The sequence below is a fragment of the Olea europaea genome, unplaced genomic scaffold (genome assembly GCF_002742605.1).
Source record: "Olea europaea var. sylvestris unplaced genomic scaffold, O_europaea_v1 scaffold256, whole genome shotgun sequence".
Lineage (NCBI taxonomy): Eukaryota > Viridiplantae > Streptophyta > Magnoliopsida > Lamiales > Oleaceae > Olea > Olea europaea.
Window position 1 is genome coordinate 664,249 of NW_019243883.1, and position 19,458 is coordinate 683,706.

The window sequence follows — 19,458 nt, forward strand, 5'->3', positions numbered from 1 at the left end:
TTTGAAATTAATTTGTTGAAATCACAGGTAGAGTATTGGGAAGAGAGGCATTAAGTTGTGTGTTTAGAGGAAGAGTAGGGTTTCTGAGCACTGCAGTGGCAATTAAGCGGTTGGATAAGGAAGATAAAGAGTCACCAAAGGCATTTTGTAGGGAATTGATGATTGCTAGTTCTCTGCATAACCAGTATATTGTTCCTCTGGTGGGATACTGTACTGATCCTGAGGAAGGCTTGTTTCTAGTCTACAAGTATGTTTCCGGTGGAAGCTTAGAACGATTTTTGCATGGTACTATTTGTTTATTCTTAATTTTTGTTAAATAAGGGTGTAGTTTGTTCATTTATATCGAAGTTTGTGAGCGAGTCAGATGCATTGTTGATGTGCAGGGAAAAAGACGGGAGGGAAAGCTGGTCGAGCGCCTCCGTGGTGGGCCAGGCATAAGATTGCTGTAGGAGTTGCGGAGGCAATTGGATACTTGCATAGTGGAACTGAAAGATGTGTTGTTCATAGGGATATCAAGCCCTCAAATATCCTTCTTTCTTCCAAGAAGGCACCTAAGGTGTAGAAGAACATTTTCTTGAATTGCCTTATGTACTTGAAACAGATTTAACAACCATACTATCCATAACTCATAGACTATGTGGAGCCTAATTATTTTGTACACTTATCCCCCTCAACTGTTAGTTTATTGGGTTAGTCCATATACACATTAGGTTTCCCTAATATTCCTAGTATATGAAGGACATGTTAGATGTTACACGTTTTGTTTGAGAAATCATGACAAAAATTTGCATTCTTCTCCATTATAGTAAAAACATGCATTGACAAGTGGACATTAGAGTGAACCACCATAATTTTGTGTATACTTTGCTCATTTTTATTTTTTATTTTCTGTTTTTAATATTGCCTTGAAAGAAGGGATTAGGGCGTAATTCATAAAAATATCTACAATAACATTTGTCTCATCCTCAATTTTTCTGTCATAATCTATATTTGTGATGTATGCAGTTGCATGACTTTGGATTGGCTACATGGACTCCATTGCCTTCTGTGCCGTTTCTCTGCAAAACTGTCAAAGGAACATTTGGGTATGATCTTAATTTAGAAACCTTGACTTTCATTGTAGAAGAATACATTATATTCTGATGTTTCTTCCTGAATGGTCACTTATGTCCCTATTTCCTCAATCTCATGGACAGGTACTTGGCTCCTGAATATTTTCTGCACGGCAAGGTATCTGATAAAACTGATGTTTACGCCTTTGGGGTTGTCCTCTTGGAACTAATATCTGGCCAGAAGCCAATTGAGGCAAAAAGAGGACCTGGTGAAGAAAACTTGGTCTCATGGGTAGGTTATTGATCTAGTTTATACCTAATTTGCCTAGGTTTTGTCTATTTCTTAGATAGTTAAGTCATCATTCATATTTTTGTATTCTATTATGCACAACTACATTAAAATGCATATACTTGATAGAATACTTTTTTGACCAGTTTCTAATAAGATNATATTTTTGTATTCTATTATGCACAACTACATTAAAATGCATATACTTGATAGAATACTTTTTTGACCAGTTTCTAATAAGATAGGTCAAAACTCTGAACAACTTGTGAACTATCTAATAATGTGATTATACCAATCCATTTCTATGACAGATCTTATTGTTAGTATTAGCGAAACTATATTTTCGTTAATCTCTTCTTTTTTAAGGAAAAAAATTCTGTTAACTGCTCAATATATTTTTATGCTCACAATTGAATTACATTAGTATTACTAGGGGCATTAGACCATTCCAAATGTAGCAGCAGTGCCAGATGGTTGTCAAAGATATTGAAGCTCGGGAAAATGTCTAAGTTAGTTTTTAGGGTACGATGTATTTTTGGCACTCTCTTGATATTGGTGGGACCTCAATAACTAGGCTGTTGATTAGATTATCTGTCTGTTACTAGAAATGGCATATGCATGTAAATATGTTATTTCTTTGTGCTGAATTTATCAAATGCATTAGTCCTAGGACCTTGTAAATTAATCAACCAATAATTTTGGATCAAACAGGGTTGATATGACGTTGTACACAAATATTTGTACTCATTATTCTTTTGGAGACTTCTATATCTTGGATGAAGTGAACGCATATTGCATCCATTGCTCCAGTTTGTAATATTTGTTAATTTTCATTGACATCATTACTTTTAAAAACCATTGGAAATCAGCTGGTCACCCATGTGGGTTGACCAGACCCATATAATATAGAAATGGGTCGGACTTTGGAGGATGGAGTTCATGTTTGAATATCAAAGAAAATGATCCTCCATATATTTCTTGCCAATGAGAGTTACGTGAACATATAAAAAAGAACAGAAAATTAATGTATGAAATAGAGACTAAATGAGTAGACTTGTTAATCAATAAATTCATCCAAAAGTTGGCCCTTGCATTGTGAGAAACGAGCTCTTTTAATTGTGACTAAGTTTAGACCAAAAGGGGTGCTCCAATCTTGTTGAAAAGAAGGCAATTGATTCAAGCTTAGTTTTCTTGGAATATCTTTAAAATCAAGTAAGGTTTCTATATGGTTTTACTTTGTAGTGTGTGTATCATTGCCATAACAGTATATATATATATTTTTTTTGGCCACACGCTGAAAATGTTCAGTATGATGAAAAGTGCATGTATGCAATTTATATTAAAGCTTGAGATGGCAGTTCTCAAATTACAATGGATAAATTCACAAATATTTTAAAGTGTATTTTGTGATTTCATTCCTATTGCAAAAACTGAAATTTTAAAAGATAATCTCATTCTGTATTCTAAATATCGGGCCACATAATTGATACGGTTAGAAAGTATTTTCCATGAGCTTTCCCACCGTATATATGCCATGCTTAATTTCGAGATAAGATGGAAAAAATATAATTCTTCTAAGGTTGGATCAAAACGACGACATGTTGAAGAATGGATGCTGGTTGCCATGTGGGTTGACTCATTTCTTATACTTTGAATGGGGTTTGAACTTTGAATTCAAATCCTCAACTTCCCTCTATTTCTCTTGGCTCTTATTGCATTAAAGAAGCATAATAATGGCTGAAAATGAGTGATTTTCGTGCATGAAAATACACCAAAATAGAGTAGGACCAAAAACCACCATTTGGTAGATATCTCACAAAACCTTGCACTTAAATTGTGACAAAGAACTCCTTACATTGTGATTGAGTTCTAGGACATTGGAGTGCTACAAAATTCAAAATTAAGAGTGGAAATTTGCAAGTGGATTCAAGTTCGAAGATCTTGAAATTATCATTTCATTGTTTGCAAGTAAGGTTTCTTGAACAGAATTTAATTGATTAGAATGCTATTTAATCTTTCAGTAACTATAGACTGAAATAGCATTCAAAACTTGTTTTTCTATGATACCATGTTAGAAACTATAAATTGAAGAGAATTGAGACAATGAATGCAAAGGAAAGGTTCTTGAAGAAGGATTTGGATCAAAGTCGCACGACTGTACTTCTAATATTGTGTTAGATTTCAGTTTTTTAGATTCTTCAGACATTAGAAGTTCTGTGAGCTGAGTCATCGAAGGAGGAGCAGAAATAGAAGTTTTTTTGTTTGACATAGTGGGAGCTGCGGCTTTGGTCATGAATTCCTGAAAATCTTTCTTTTTCCTATTTTTCTGGGAGATGACTAAACAGGAAAATGTAAGTTGACTACTAAAGAAGTTTTAGGTCTAATATCATATTAAAATTTATAGACTAAAACTAATTGATACACAGATACTAATGGATCTCCACCTCTTATCCCATTTTATAAGACGTTTTGATTGCCGGAAGATTCATTCTTATGTGACATGTGTTTCAAAGATCAATGAACCGCGCTCTACCTTTTCAGGCAAAGCCGCTATTGCAGCAAGGAGCCGTTGAAAAATTGCTTGATCCACGCCTAAGATTCACTACAAAGAATTCCAATCAGATAGCTCAGATGGTTCAAGCCGCTGCTGCTTGCTTACAGAGTAAAGAATCACGTAGGCCTGAAATGGGCGAGATCATAGCCATACTCAAGGGAAGAGAATACAATTGCTTAATCAACAAGAAGGTTATGCCAGGTAACAGCAGTGTAATCGATTGTTACCCTCAATTTGAGCAGACTAGAAGTGAAATGAAAACTCATTTAGCCTCGGCCGTGCTAGGCATCAAGTTTGATGACGAAGATCAACTCTACTCCTGGTGATACACCAATCCTTTTGTAACTGATGTTCCTTTCTTCTTTTCTTTTTGTATTCAATTTAGGTACTGGTTAAAGAAAGAATTTTTAGGCTTAGATCCAAAAAGTTCGATTTTGTATATTGAAACAATAGCCTGATGAGTTATTGTGCTTATAGATCTGCATGTCCTTGTCCAAATTCTTTTCTCGACTAAACTTGCAGATATAATTTGTAAAAGATGTTTTAACATTCGGAATTCAAACTATTCATTTCAAATTAGAGGTTTACATTTTACGGGGCTTCATTCCGTTATTTTTCGTGCATTATCTATTTCTCAGGCTTGTCGAAATATCTCTTGCTTCTGAAGTACTTGGATGTTGCCTTGCATTGGGCTTTCTTCGCCAAAAACGAAAAAATGATTACATTTTTGTGGGTTTTTCTGATTTCATTCGATCTATTTTCTTTTGCAGTTCAATGTGTTGGTTTAAGTCTTTTATAAACTGTCGAGGACATGCATGTAGATGACTTTAGATAGAGTGGATTAGAGGTGGTTGCATCGAGTTTCACACTTATAATATAATCCGGTTGTGGGAACGTTAGTTGACACATGCCAGGCTGGCTGCCAGGGGCCCACACACCCACGTGGCTTGTGGACCTCTACAAATAATCAATATAGTAATGTTTTTAATACTATTGGTGTCACGCACCAGTGTAAATGGCAAATGTATGACATTAAATGATATATTCAGTTTAATGTAATATTATATGGTTCATTTAATTGAATATATCAATTATGACCATCTAAATTAGTATTCTAAAACCATTTTTATTAGCTGGGGTGGCTTGGGGGTCATTTGACCCCTAGACTTTTGGGCAAACTTTATTTTATTTTATTTTATTTTTTTGGTCTCAAATTTTGAAATAACTAGGGATGTCAAATAAAGTTGAAATTCTTAATACCATTTCAAAGTGTTGACAATCTAATTTTTTACGTCGTTAATGGGGCGCAAGATGATCAATCGTAGCAAATGTTATGGTTTGTGTAAGTAGGCCATTTTCAAATTAGTATTTCGAGAATTTTGATAACATGTTAATTTTAAGAATGATTTGACGATCATACGTTAGTTGAATCCACAAATCGTTTAAGTCATCTCGAAACTTATTTACGAGAACTACATCATAGACATATCGGATGGTCCAAATAAATATTGGAAATAGTTAAAGGCACGTCAAACGTGAAACTTAAAGATATGTCTAACTCGTATTTTCTTTAAATTTTTTCAATTATTTCGTAAACATTGATTTTTTGTGCGATAAATTTCTTAAAATAATTTACAGCATATTATTAGGAAATTTTACATGGTGTACGATATCGAAAATTTTCAAATTTTTACATCCGACAAAGTCATACCTTATGTAAATTTACGTGGAGTATGATTTTTTTTTTTTTTTGGATATAAATTTTCGAATGTAAAATTCCTCACAACTTTTTTTATTTTTGGATATAAATTTTCGAATGTAAAATTCCTCACAACTTTTTTGAAAGTTTGATCGTGTCCCTTAACTCAAAATCTCTGTGTTCGTCACCGGATGTTAGATAGTATTATTCATCTCACTATTGGATACAGATAAAAGGTTTTTTGCGTAAGAAACTTTTCAAACAAAACATTCAATTAATAACTATATATTGAAGTCATGAAGCAAAATGACGATTACAGTTTAATTACATAGCAATTTGTATAAGAAATTTCAGAAGAACACATATTTCATGGAAAGTTTACTTGAAAAAAGAAGTTGCGAATAAATCCGGCGGCATTTTTAGATGCACAAACTAGAATATCTTGGCCACATCCTTCACTAGTCCCCTGTTGGCTCGAGCGAAATTCGTAAACTCTTCGTGAGAAATGAATCCGTCACCATCAGTATCAATTTCAGCCATCATCCGTTGGATTTCTTCCGGTGTAACAGAACCGAGCATTTTCAATGCCTCGCCCAATTCCGATGCCGAAATTTTTCCATCCCCATTTGCATCGAAACGCTTGAATACTTTTTCGCGGTCGGCTACATCCTGTGGATTATCACCCATTGTTAATGGTTCTAATGTTGTTGGTGAGTGTTTGTTTGCAAATTTTGTTGGGATATTGGGAATGGAACTGTGTATAGATTGGCTTATAATGAGAATGTTTTGCCGAAGGGATACGGTCATCCTTGTTACTCGGTTTGAACAAGGCATATTTGTAACTTTAGTTCCTTTTGAATCGCTCGTCGATCCTATTTCTAACAGGAGAATGTAGAAACGAAGTTTTTCGCATTCGAGTAATCCTTACCTTAACAGGCGGCAAGATGCAAGATTTACGCCTCAGGAAAAAAAAATGCCACTGTAAAATTTAAATGAATGTCAGATACACCCCTCAACTAACTCAAACTAACAAAGACACCCTTTACATTAAGAAAATTCCACCAACCTCTCCTATTTCAAATTTTAAATAACTTATCCTACCCTTGACGCTTAGATCCATTAGTGTGATAAATAAAACAAATACAAATTGTTAATACCTAAATTACTTTTGAGAATAAAAGATAGAACTTCATGTGAACGGTCAACCAAACATGGTTAAAGGTCGAAATCACCATACATTGTGTTCTACGCACCAAAGATGTTCAATGGATAGTGATGAGTAACAAAACCAAAAAAATTGGTTAGCTCGAAATTGCTCTACGGTTGATGGTAAGCTTTTAAGATCAAGAAAATGGTTAAAGACCAAAATCACTAGACATCTTGCTCTTGGTGAGCAACAAAATAAAAAAATTGATTAGCTCAAAATCACTCTACGATTTGGCGGTGAGCCTTCAAATTATAAAATGGTTAAGGTTCAAAATCGCTACACCTTGTGCTCTACACTTCCAAATTGCCTAAAGAAAAATGGTGAGTGACAAAACCAAAAACTGGTTAGCTCGAAATCATTACACGGCCTAATGGTGAGCTTTCAAAGACAAAAATGGTTATGACTTGTAAATATTAGACCTCGAACTCTAACTACAAAAGTATCTAAAAGACTGCTCAACGAGCAATAGACCAAACGATGGTCATTTTGCTATTTAAAATAGAAATTATATTGACCTGCATAGAGGTTGGCTTGTGTGCACATGAGCCATATAATGATTGATCGCACCTCAGCCGGACGCACAGCAGTTGACGGTCGACCACCATGAGATTCGTCGCGCGCTTGTTGGCTGCTACACCATCAACTATTTTACTGTCAAAAGAATGGAGGGGGAAGAAAATTAAACGCATGTTATACTAGAGTCATTTTTTGAAAATGAAATCAACCATTATAGATGCAAAACGTAACATCTAGTCCACATTTTGGACCAAGAAAAACTATAGAGTAGTTAAATGACAAAAAGGGATAACAATGAAAAACGCAAGCAAATATTGAAAAACTAAAGTCACTCTAGGTGCGAACTCCCCCCACTTCCTCTCTGTGGCACTCTAGTGCTTCCAAATGTCTTGATTTGCTTAGCTGCTTTTTCTTTTATCTATACTTGCGTCAGAAATTGATTGTATTTAGAGGAATCAATGGATGGATACTCGGCAGCCACCCATTCTTTAGTAAGAGCGATAGAGGCCACCATTGTTTTTACCTCGTAGTCAGTCATGTCTTTAACATATTCCGAAGAGGCTTGTATTGATCTACTGCATCGATTTGAGCACGAGCTAAGAAGGAGCACAAGTTATCAATTTCATTCTCTTGTTCATTGATTCGAGACTCCATCTCCTTCTTCTGAGCCTCCTCGACATCGAGAGATTTCTTTAAGGCTAAATTGTCATTCTTGAAGTTGTTCACTTCTTTGTCCTTGTCTTCCTCAAGAGCTTTTAACTCATTAGTTAGAAGGCGATTCGCCCCAACAAGTGAAGTTTGCATCATTGAAACCAGTCAAGCAAATATGAAAAAAAAAAATACAATCGTCACGCGAACTTAGAGGTTTGAATATAAATGAAAACGAAGGAATAGAGCAAGAAGAATACCCTTCCATTGTAAACTGCAAAGACCCTTTCTATATCATCCACTCTAAGCCTAGACAAAGCTTTAGCTTGATCAGATATAATGAAGCATCGACCATATCAACTTTACGCACAACTCGGGTCGGAGGAAGCCTAAGATCTGGAAGTGAAGAACTATCACTCTCAAACCTGACTTCTTCAGGACTCGAGTTTTTCCCTCACACTTCATACGGTGGGAAGCCTCCTGTGGGCTCCTCCAATTTCCAAGGAGATCTCCTATTGGTGTCTTTTTCTTTTTTCTTGCTTGTGACTTTTCTCTTTTTGGGGAAGAGCATGGGACAACCCCTCATCACTCTTATGATCAAGCTCAAGTGGCGAGCTCAAAACTTCTTTGAAATCAAAGTCCATACCTGCATATAGGGATGTCAACGAGTTGAACCGAGCCGGCTCAAGTTTGGCTCGAGTAAAATGTAATGGGCTTTTTTTGAGCCTGAGCCGAGCAAAAGCTCGGGCCTTAATGAGTCGAGTCGATCCCGAGCTAGGCCTGCTCGTTTTTTTTTTTCATGACAATTTTTTACCAAATTTTTAATGACATATTTTTCAAAAAAATTACTTTTCATAAAGTTCATGTTTCGTCCCAGTTTTTAAAAATTCATGTTTCGTCCCAATTTTTTAAAATTCATTTTTACTTAAATCCATTTTTAACCATATATTTACGGGATCAACTTTTTAATCACAGATTTTATGAACTTTTATAAAAAATTACTAAAATTTTTATCTTTAGCCAAACCAAATAGAAGTAAATTATATTCTCAAATATCTACTTCAATCAAACTCTCTCGATATATTAAAATAGTTATAGCTGAATATTTTTAAAATGTTTAATCGCATTACAAATCTAACATTTTTAAAAATAATTTAAAATTTTCATCATTTATATGAATTACAAATTAAATAAAAGTTACAACTTACAAAATTTCATAATTTGTACAAATGACAAATTAAATAAAAGTTACAACTTACAACCCTCTTCATTTTTTGGGGCTTGGGACCCTGAGTTTATCATCGTAAGCGGCATCTCTGCTACCGTCACGTATGCAGCCATTCCTTCACGAATTCTTTCCTATGAATATACAAAGATGGAAAGAGTATAACCAGAATCGTCAAACTGTTTCGGGTCGAGATCGATTGGTTTCGCTTTGTAACTCCTTAATACATGTCTATTCAAATGCATTGTGCTCGAGCCGGGCTTCCAACTAAGTTCTTTGTAAAAGTAATTGTAACATGCTTTTCAAATATCTACTCCGTTTTGAACACCAACTTTTTACATGTCATATGTTGCTAACAATTCAAAGATTCTTTTTTCGACCTTTTAGTCTCGAGTACTTTTTCCTATTCAATATCCTACAAATCAATTGGAATATTTTGACATGCATCGTAGTCGGATGGAGTACTCGAGTTACCCTTAAACTGATTAACCTCATTACTAGTAAAATCCATTATAACTAGTACAGTAATAAATACTGAATATTAGATTTTAGAGTGAAAGAAATTGAAATGTTATATGAGAAGTGAGAATGAAGAAATTGAAGTTTAAACTTGAATCTATATTACAGTAATAATGCAAATTAAGATTGATAGAAATAAATTGATCTGAAATTTCAAAATTCACCCCGTATTTATAGACAAAAAAATCTGCCTTTTTTTTCAAATTTGAAATTCAAATTTGTTAGGGGAAGGGCCGAAAGGTAGAGCCACAAAATGCAGCTACTGCTGCCTTGTAAAATGGGCATGGCAGTTATAAAGTTGTCTTTTAAAGATAGCTTTATAGTTTCCTTAACTAATTTTTTTTTAATTTTTTTTTATTTTTCGAACTTTAAAAATTTAGTTTTTTTTTTTTTTTTGCTTTAATTAGGCTCAGGTCGAGCCAAAATTGTCACGGGTCATTCTTAGCCCGTCACACGAGTCGGTCCGTGTGGCTCGTCGAGCCACATGAGCCTGCTTGGGCTTCATTCGACGTCCCATTTTGGAGCTCAGCCTGTTTCTTCGAGCCTACCTGCATACATATAACCAAGTTGATCAAGTACAAAAGGCAACACATAATACGAAAATAAGAGCTATAAATAAGGACCTACCAATAGGTTGACCAATTCCTTATGTCAACATCTTCCTTATTGTTAAAACTTTATATAGGAGGGGTGTAAGGGGTGGTATGCGAGTTAGTTTTTGAATTTGAGAACTCAAAAGAGGAGTAGGCTCAACATGACTATTGAAAAGGCGAATTTGGGGAATTTTCCAATAAGTATTGAATGGAAATCGACCTTTGAAAGGCTGAATGAAGAAGAATCGAGATTTTACCCACTATTAGAATTTCTATACTTAGGGATACGAGGATGAACCCTGGTATTAAAATGGAAGAAGACATTATACCAGGGTAAACCATGCAACTCGAACACACACCTAAACAACTCCATGGAGGGCACAATCTTTTCACTAAGACAACGGTACAAGAAGTATATCGCTTTCCTCAATGCATTGGGATTTATTTGACTTGGGGTAAGATAAAGTTTGTTGAAGATTGAGGCAAAGAAATTATGAAGAGGAAATCTCAAACCTCCATCAAAACAATCTTTGTATATGGTAATCTCATGAAGATCTTGCCTGTGAAGCTCTTCTTTGGGCCTAGGGGCTCTATATACATATCGTCAACACGCGTGTACCTATTAAGCAGTTGATCTAACTTGGTCAGGCAATTATAAGAACTAGGTCCCTTTGGGAGATCAAGGACTACTGCCCTCCTTGTCGGGTCCCTTCCGATTTCGAGACTATCAACAACTTGAGGGGATCGATCGACCCCTCCATATTTGTTGGTCGACCAATCGACCTGCAAGGTCGGTTGACTGACCTACTGGTCTGGTAGATCGACCTGGTTGGTCAGTGCAGTTTGTCGACCGACCAGCCAGACCAACCTATCTTTCGATGAGTCGATCGATCCCCTTCTATTCTCTCTCTCATATCCACTCTCACCCCACTTGACTTCCGAGAGGATGATTTAGAATGTTCTTGGCTAGAAGATGATGATTAGCGTAGAATAATCTTTTAGATCGAAAAATTATGACAAGCAAGTTGGTGAAAACTGCCTAGTGTGTGGGCGTGCTGCATTATACACGTGGATGATAACCTTTTGGTCATTACATGGTGCCAAGCACCTATAAATACCTTATAAGCGTGCTAGGTATGGGAGACATTTTTCTTTCCCAAAAATATTTTCTCCTGTCATTCTCTCATTGTTCTTTAAATTCTTCACCTACAAAGAATTACTAATTTACATGCCGGAGGTAAAGCAGGAGAGGAAACCCCAGTCTTCTTTTTATAGGATCACTGGAGCAATAAAGACACCATTTCCCGTCCAGGGAGACACGAAGTTGTATCTAAAATATTTCAGTACAAATTTGTCTTCATCAATAAACTCATGTTCGTCACTTCTCATTTGTTGGTTTACATAAAGCTTTGATAGATGTAACCAGTTCTGGTAGTTATATCGTGTAGTTGCTCTTTTAGATTAGGCACTATATTGTTGGGAAAAGTACCCGGCATAAATTCTGAAAGTGTCAATGCCATTTGACCAACCTGAACCTCCAAATTCTTGATAGATGTCTATTGATTTTTATAATTTATTTCATTATTTTGAAGAAACTTAACAGTTTTCTGCATTTATTGGTAGAATGTACACCCTAAACTTTGTCTTTCTCTTGTTGATGGATATTATAATTACCAGTGTTAATTGTCAAATTACCTCAAATTTGAGATCTATTTCCATTTCAGACTGTAAGTTTGTGAATATAGGTTGTATTGCGGACATAAATCATTTAGGGCAAAGTTTACTCGTTCATCTAGAGTGACCAACAGCATACACTATTAAGTAAAATGATTTACCCCACAGTTTTCACAGACTTGGATTTGTATGCACTCTATTCACCGAATGTACCTTGAGCTTTTACCAACAATTAATATTGATTCATTAGAGCTGCAATATGAGCATCAGTGGCCGAAAGTCTGGATATAAGATGTTTTAGCACTCGGGCTACTGCTAGATTTAGTAAATGTGCAACTGGTAATTTTCCTTCATTAGCTTTTTGTGGTTGCATTATTTGAATTTGGAGAGCTGCTAGTAGAGCTACTTCTTGCACAATGGGCAATCTAACTTGCTAGTCCACCAAACAAATTTCCTGTTTTTGGTCGTGTTTTTTTGCATCTTTGTCTGAAGGTGTGTTCAATCTCAGAGTAGAACGATTCAAGATTATGAGCTTGTTAATGGAACAACAGTTAACACCTTTTTCACCCATGAATAAATAATTATCAAATAGAAGCCAAAAATAATAAAAATTAAAATCAAGTAGAAATAGTCTCCGACAACAATATCAAGAACTTGTTGGAAATATTTGTATCAATTGTAGGATATTGTAAATAAGTAATATACTAGATCTAAGAGTTTGAAACATCATGCTTACATAGACTATTATATAACCAATGATTTACTATTCCAAATGGTGTGTGCTATCGTAGACAATCCAAATTAGAACTTATACTTCTTTAAATTAATGTAGTAACGGAAGTAAGGGTCGATCCCACGAAGAGTAATTAGTTTATTTTCTATGCTAGATTAACTAAAATTGGGGTTTTGATTTTGAATCAATTAATTCTTAAGAAGAACAACTAATATAAATGCAAATCAATAAATTGGATGAAATCAATAAAACAAACCTTGATCTAAATCAACATCCACTATTGGAAATTTATAAACAATCATTGATCCACAAATAATCATCAATTCACAATTTTAGCATTAATTGAGGAAAATAATTTCCCATTCGAAACGATTTCATATTTCTCCTTAGTTTTAATTAATTAGAAACAACAGATCTAATTAATCCTAATTATCAAACAATCCTAGACAAGCGCGAAGATTTAATTCAATAACTGCTTTATGAAATATGGCAATCAACGAATTAGATAACATAAGTACACGTGGTTGCAATTAAACTAGACAAATATTCTTCCTAAGATTTAATAATTTTCAAAGTAGCAAATTACTAATCCTAGTTGCTTTACAAGTTAATTCAATCAAGCAATTACGTATTTGAACAATTAGCTTATAGATTATAGAAAATAACAAACTGTGTGCATCCTGGCAATTGAGCTCAACAATCATAAAATACATACAAAAGAATATTTAATACCAAAGTATATGAATTAAACTAAGAAAACAAGGTGGATCTATTGTTCCAAGGCTTCGTCTCCTTCGATCAATTGAGGTGATCTCACAGCTTTCAGTATTTTGGTCTAACTTTCTCTTTCGATATCTAATTGAGGTGATTCAAATTGTATTAAAAAGCTAAAGAAAAGGAGCACCATTTTTCTATAGATAGAATTTTTCCGATTCGCACATTTACTATACTAAAAATGGATCTCAAACAGAGGCTAGAAATCTGAAGCGTAACTTCTTTTGCCTGAAAGTTGATATGTGATGACGTTTCGACTATATTTCATCTCTTTGACTTATTTCCTCATCCGATTGACCCCTAACACTCTTGAATCTTCATTCCATCATCCATCTCATCTATGGATTATTTACAACTTGTTCCCTGAACTTTTACTTGCTTCCATTTTGGTCATTTTTCGCTATTTTCTTCCAACTTTCACGGTTTCCATCCAATTGCAATCTAAATCAAAATATAGGGGTACTAAGTACATGTAGATATCAATTAATTACAAAAGTGCAAGTATTAATGAATGAAAAACACGATATTTCATGTCTTATCACCAAACTCCTAGTTGAATAAAAATGATTGAACCTCATCAATAAAGTTCCTAAATACTCTAGTTCTAATAAAGCGAGTTAGAAGTGCACATTTAGCTCAAATTAGTGTTTTTACGTAGAAGGGGAAATATTAGAACGAGTCATTTCACCATAGTTATCACTTTTAATCTTGATTGTTATGATACATTAATAATGTTGTATTCGGTCGATTCTTCTAAATCAATTAATTACATCTCTCAATTTCAGATTAATCCCTATCTAAGTTAATTTACTATGTCTCTATGTGAATCTGAATAAGCCTCGTCCATATTTTGTGGGTATTATAATCAATTTTTTAGTAGATTTGGATAGAAGTTGATGAAATATGGGGTTGAAAGGTTGTGAAATCCATGAAATATGTGGTTGAAATTGTTGACTTTGATTTAGATTAAAATCTAAATTTTAATTTTCACCAAACAGAAGTGTATGCAAGCTCTCAAGAATTTAATTATTTAATGCGACAGACATAAAAGTGTATCTTCTATCCAAATTGTTGAATTTTACTATATGGTCTAAATTTTGAACTTACCACTCGGTTCGTTACTAATTCACAATTAAATATAATAATGGCCAATTATTTCATAGCACTATGAACTATAAGTACAATAATCACATGAAAAAACTTAAATACGAGAATCTTGAAAATTGGAATTAAAGGATCACATTAGGTTACATCATTTGTCCCAACTATGAATTTAGTTACACATGACGAGGGATGAAAAATACGAGAAAGGAATTGAGCGCATCACTGGATTTTGAAATAAAGACCAAGAAAAATCGACGACCAAGAAACCTTTTTTTTTTAGCCTTAATCTTGAAACCTTAAATTCTTGAATTTTCTCCTTCACTTACTTTTTCTAATCTTGAATTATTTGTGCTTTCTCTTTGAATTGTGTTTCCTCTAAAAGAATGAATAAAAAAAATTTATAGTCTTCACATTAAATCTAAAATCGAGCCCCAGATTCTATCTAATATAGAAGTTCATTTGAAGTAAGAGGGTTGAATCTGGCCTCCATATAAAAGTCTTGCAATGTTCAATCTTTTAATCATTGTGAAATTCAGTCTTTAAATTCAATTTTTGGTTCAACCTAAGTCTTCCAATATTGCACTTCAAGCCCTTCAAATTTCAAACTTGATACGTTGATCCCTGAATTCTAAAATTTGTCCAAGTTCAGTTTTTTTTCTTTTTTCTTTTTTTTTTCTTAATCAAGATGCATTCATTTTCACAATTTCCTCGTCCTCATAAAATAATCATAAACCAAACGTCCACTTTTGGCGGCTTGGATTAGTAAAAAATTACACTTATCAATACTTAAGTATCTCATCACCTTAAAGGAAATAAGTAATTATCCTCTTGGTCATGTGGCAGCAAAAGGAAGGCAAAACGTGGCAAGAAAAGTTAGTGAGCATTTGGCAAAGGTGATCTAAAGATTATTGTATAAATAATTACCCGATCAATCGAAAAATGACACATGCTATAGATGGAACTATCTAAAATCATATATATGTATAGAGTCTTCAATTGACGAGACGGCACATATCTAAGAAGAGTAAGAAAATTAAAAAGCCCATGAATTTAAGAAATCTACAAATACCTAAAAAAATCTTGAGAATAGCATGTGAAATTGAAAACTTTAGTCAAATTGTTGTCCTTCATCCTCTTGCCTTTACTTAATCATAATTTTCACTGTAAAGTAGCTCTTAAGGTGTTCCGATGAGAAAAAGCGGTGATTCGACAAGCAGGTGACAATGAATTTGTTGACATCAAGTTTTCAAAGTCACAAACATAGGAAGGGTTACTTTCACAAGTGGTCCTAAACTATGAAATTTGTCCTTTCTTTCACTTATAGTCGATTTGACTGTTAGAAAGTCAAGTTTACTGCTTAAAAGATTATTGTACCTGAAAGTTCAGGAACGTTCTACAACACTTGTAAATTCACGGGAATGCTTTACTATGTCAAATTCAAATTTTAGCATTACCAAGTTTACGTTCTAATTTACCGTTTGACTTTACGTGCGGAATTAATACAATTAATTGTAACCAGTCACAAATTAATTGTTGTCTAGGTGATTAAATATACACGTCCAATTAAGCCTATGTTGAATTGTCGATTCGCGTAAAGTAAATAAAACAGTAACAACACCAACTTACAATATGATGACGGAGAAACCCCAACGTGGGTAAAATTTCAGGACCAAGCCAGTAGTTTCCACTATACCAATCCAGCCAGTACAAGTTATGCCAAACTCCGTACCAAGTTAGACCCACTGTTCCAGTCTCACGATCTACAGCCGTAGCTACTGCTAGTCTCCTGCAAGCTTCCTTATCTACCTCCTGCAGCCCAATCCGCTGACCAATATAGCCTCCTGGTCTCTAGCTGATTGTATCACCAAGTGGAATTTTAAGAACCTCCTGTTCTTGTCAAGTTCCTGCGCTTGTCGTCCACCTTTCTCAATCTCCCAATGAAAGAGTCCCTTCCTCAACAAATGAAGAAGTTCAGGTGTTTTGTCTTCACAAATAGTGATGTTTTCCCCAATGGTGGATTGCCCGAATCACAAGGTGTTTATGGATGAATTCCTTGTTCAGTTCTGCCTTGGATCACTTGAGAGAATATTGAAGATGATATTTATGTGAAGCACAATATGACAATCTCTCTTTCACGTTCACGACTTTTGTATTTATAGTTGGGGGCAATTAGGAGTCCTAGGCCGTGTCAAACTTTCCAGAAATCGAAAATACGATGTTTCATATAACACCGCCGCTCAAATGAAAAGCGAGCGAACAGCGAGCGACGCCACTTCGCTCGATCGAACATCGAGCGGCGAGTGAGGGACGACCATTCTGCTTCCTCTCGCTTGAGTGGTGGCAGGGCGAACAGCCCAACGCCGCGACCTTGATTTGAACCAAACACTCAAACTCTAGCCCCTACCATCTAGCTTTGCTAAATTGTACCATAAGTCCCTAACTTTTATAACATTGTAAAATTGAGTCCCTGACTTTTACAAATTTACAATTTAGTCCTTTGTCCACAGAATCGCCAATTACACCTTTAGACCTAACAAACTCCCCCTTTGGCATTCTGTGATAAAACTCTACATATGAAGTCAGGATTTGACAACTAAAAACTAAACTACCCAGTAAACCCAATCACTGAGTCTTGCATTCTTTCGTGTACCTATTTCATGAAATTCACAAACTCAGATACCCAGTGTAAAAACACGTGATATAGGAAATATAAAAATGAATTAAAGCTCTTAATCACAAATCAACATAACAGTTTAAGACGTGATATTGATACCAATCAAAACACCAACACCACTAAACATCAAAACTCAAACAGATGGATGTGATATCGAATGCAATGCAACGCTCCCCTTTACTGCAAGCTTTCATGTTTTTATGCAGTAGAAAAATGTATCTATGTCTCTCCCCAACGACCCCTAGACATAGCAATGCAATGCAAGTGATAACAATCAGTGACGTCATGTGCATGCATATGCAATCGCTCTCCTATGTGTATGCTCAATCATTATTTTTTTTCTCTCCCCCTCAGTTATATATTTCTCTCCCCCTTTTTGTCACAAATGCTGAAGGGACATACATTAAGGCCAAGTCGAGCAATAACACATAATAATAAAAAATGCAATTGATAGCAAGCAAAAGCAAAATCAACAAGTAGTACAACTCCCCATATACTTAGTTCAGTCCAGAATGGAGTAATTATATAAGTGACTCATGTATGTAAAGTGTCACTGATCCAATGCAAGTAGGACTCCAAACCTTAATTTTGTGAGAAGGGACATGCCAATCACTGCTAATAAGTATGTTCTCCTACTAATGAGAGTCAAAACATGTAACGCATAGTAGGACCTATACTTATTATTTTTACTTATCTCCCCCTTACTATGAGCTTATTTGTTTTTCAAATTTTCAAAGTATTTCAGCTCATCCTATTTTCTCATTTCTCCAGCTCATTAATTTTTCATCTCAAGTGCAGGTTCTTCTCCATTAGATGACTAAAATGACCCCTGTAACGAGTTTTAGGCTGGTTAACCCAAATCAATTGACCATAGGCTCCAGGTTTTAAGAGACCTTACAGGCTTAATTGTTCGAGTCAAATAGGCCCCGAAGAAGAACATTAAGATATGAGCATTTAAAATTGGGGGAAATTTTTGGGTTAAGGTCTACAGAAATTGGTCAATTCATGTTTAAAGTCACCTATCAACATGTGACAGCCATCCTAAATCTCACACACACGGTAGCGTCTCACTAACGAATTCATAGTGTGTGCAGTGCAGATGGTACATGAAGACACTTTTACATATTAATCCAACTAGACCTAACCAAGCAATGGAAATTATTCTACAACTTATCAATTTTAGCTCCTACATGATACAAGGTGCAAGCTCTAAGTCATGTGTCATGCTGTTGAAATTTCCATAACCAACTATTTTTGTCTTTTTCAAATTTTCAATATTTTTGTGTTTTTCGTTTTTCCTAAAATGAATGCTACACATACAAAATAAAATAAAGTCAAGTACACAAAGACAAAAATAAACATGCATGCGCTAAAACTTGTAGGGGAATATGCACATGCATGAAAAACAACAAAACAAAAACAAACAATATACATGTGATGCATGCAACAACTATCTGTCAATTAAGAGCCAAGCATGCATCAAAAATACCTAATCAAGTAGGTATATAAGTGCTCTTTCCTTTAAGAGCACCACGATCTTTAACTAAATTTGGGAGATCGCTTTTCTTCACCCAAACCTGTTTAGAGCGAGGATTGTTTCCAGACAGCTGTATAACCAGTTGAATCAAACGATTCACTTGATCAGTAAGGAATCCAATTTGACCAACAGACACCTGATTTTTGTTCTTTTTCAAGTTCAATTCTTTTCTATTGTTCAGGTAGTGATGACACTTAGGGCGGATGTGACCTAACTCTCCACAGTGAAAACATGTAGGGATAAGTCTTGGACCTGTGATATGCTTACGCTGATTTCTATTCCTAGGTCGATAGGTCCTATGACGTCTGGTAGACCTACGTCCTGAAGTTCCCACAATATTTGGTTTGGGGTTAGTCACAATGTTTGGCTGGTCAGTAGCACAAACAAAGGTGGTCTGTGATGTACTAGCAACATTCAGATCAAAACCTAGACCTCCCTTATCACCAGCCGGCTTGCCTTTTCCTAGAATATTATCTAGACTTTCAGAACTGTTAGAAAAGGCAAGTAACTCAGATTTAGACAACTCTAGCTCACTCTCAAGGTGTTTAACCAGAATAGCTAAGTTCTCATTCACAATGGTCAGCTCACTTACTCTCCTAGAGGACATCTCATTCTTACTGTAAGATCACTAACACGGGCCTCTAACTGTTTATTCTCTAG

General features: G+C 35.1%; 2 protein-coding genes across 2 annotated transcripts in view; one reads left to right on the forward strand and one right to left on the reverse strand.

Annotated features, from left to right (window-relative positions):
* LOC111382798 (probable serine/threonine-protein kinase PBL7) overlaps positions 1-4,484 on the forward strand; it is a 6,414-nt gene extending 1,930 nt beyond the window's left edge. Inside the window, exons 2-6 of the mRNA XM_023006838.1 lie at positions 28-285; positions 384-556; positions 1,006-1,085; positions 1,197-1,344; positions 3,883-4,484. Coding sequence (XP_022862606.1) covers positions 28-285; positions 384-556; positions 1,006-1,085; positions 1,197-1,344; positions 3,883-4,221 — 998 coding nt within the window. The 3' untranslated portion in view covers positions 4,222-4,484. The remainder of the gene's footprint in view (positions 1-27; positions 286-383; positions 557-1,005; positions 1,086-1,196; positions 1,345-3,882) is intronic.
* Positions 4,485-5,853: 1,369 nt separating this feature from the next.
* Positions 5,854-6,454, reverse strand: LOC111382821 (polcalcin Ole e 3-like). Its single transcript, XM_023006864.1, has one exon. It carries the CDS (start codon positions 6,426-6,428, stop codon positions 6,027-6,029), a length of 402 nt encoding a protein of 133 aa, XP_022862632.1. The 5' UTR covers positions 6,429-6,454; the 3' UTR covers positions 5,854-6,026.
* Positions 6,455-19,458: the final 13,004 nt, after the last annotated feature.

Bases quoted from the DNA above. Each gene is read 5' to 3' on its own strand.
- LOC111382821 (XM_023006864.1), bottom strand. From the start codon at position 6,428: ATGCCTTGTTCAAACCGAGTAACAAGGATGACCGTATCCCTTCGGCAA.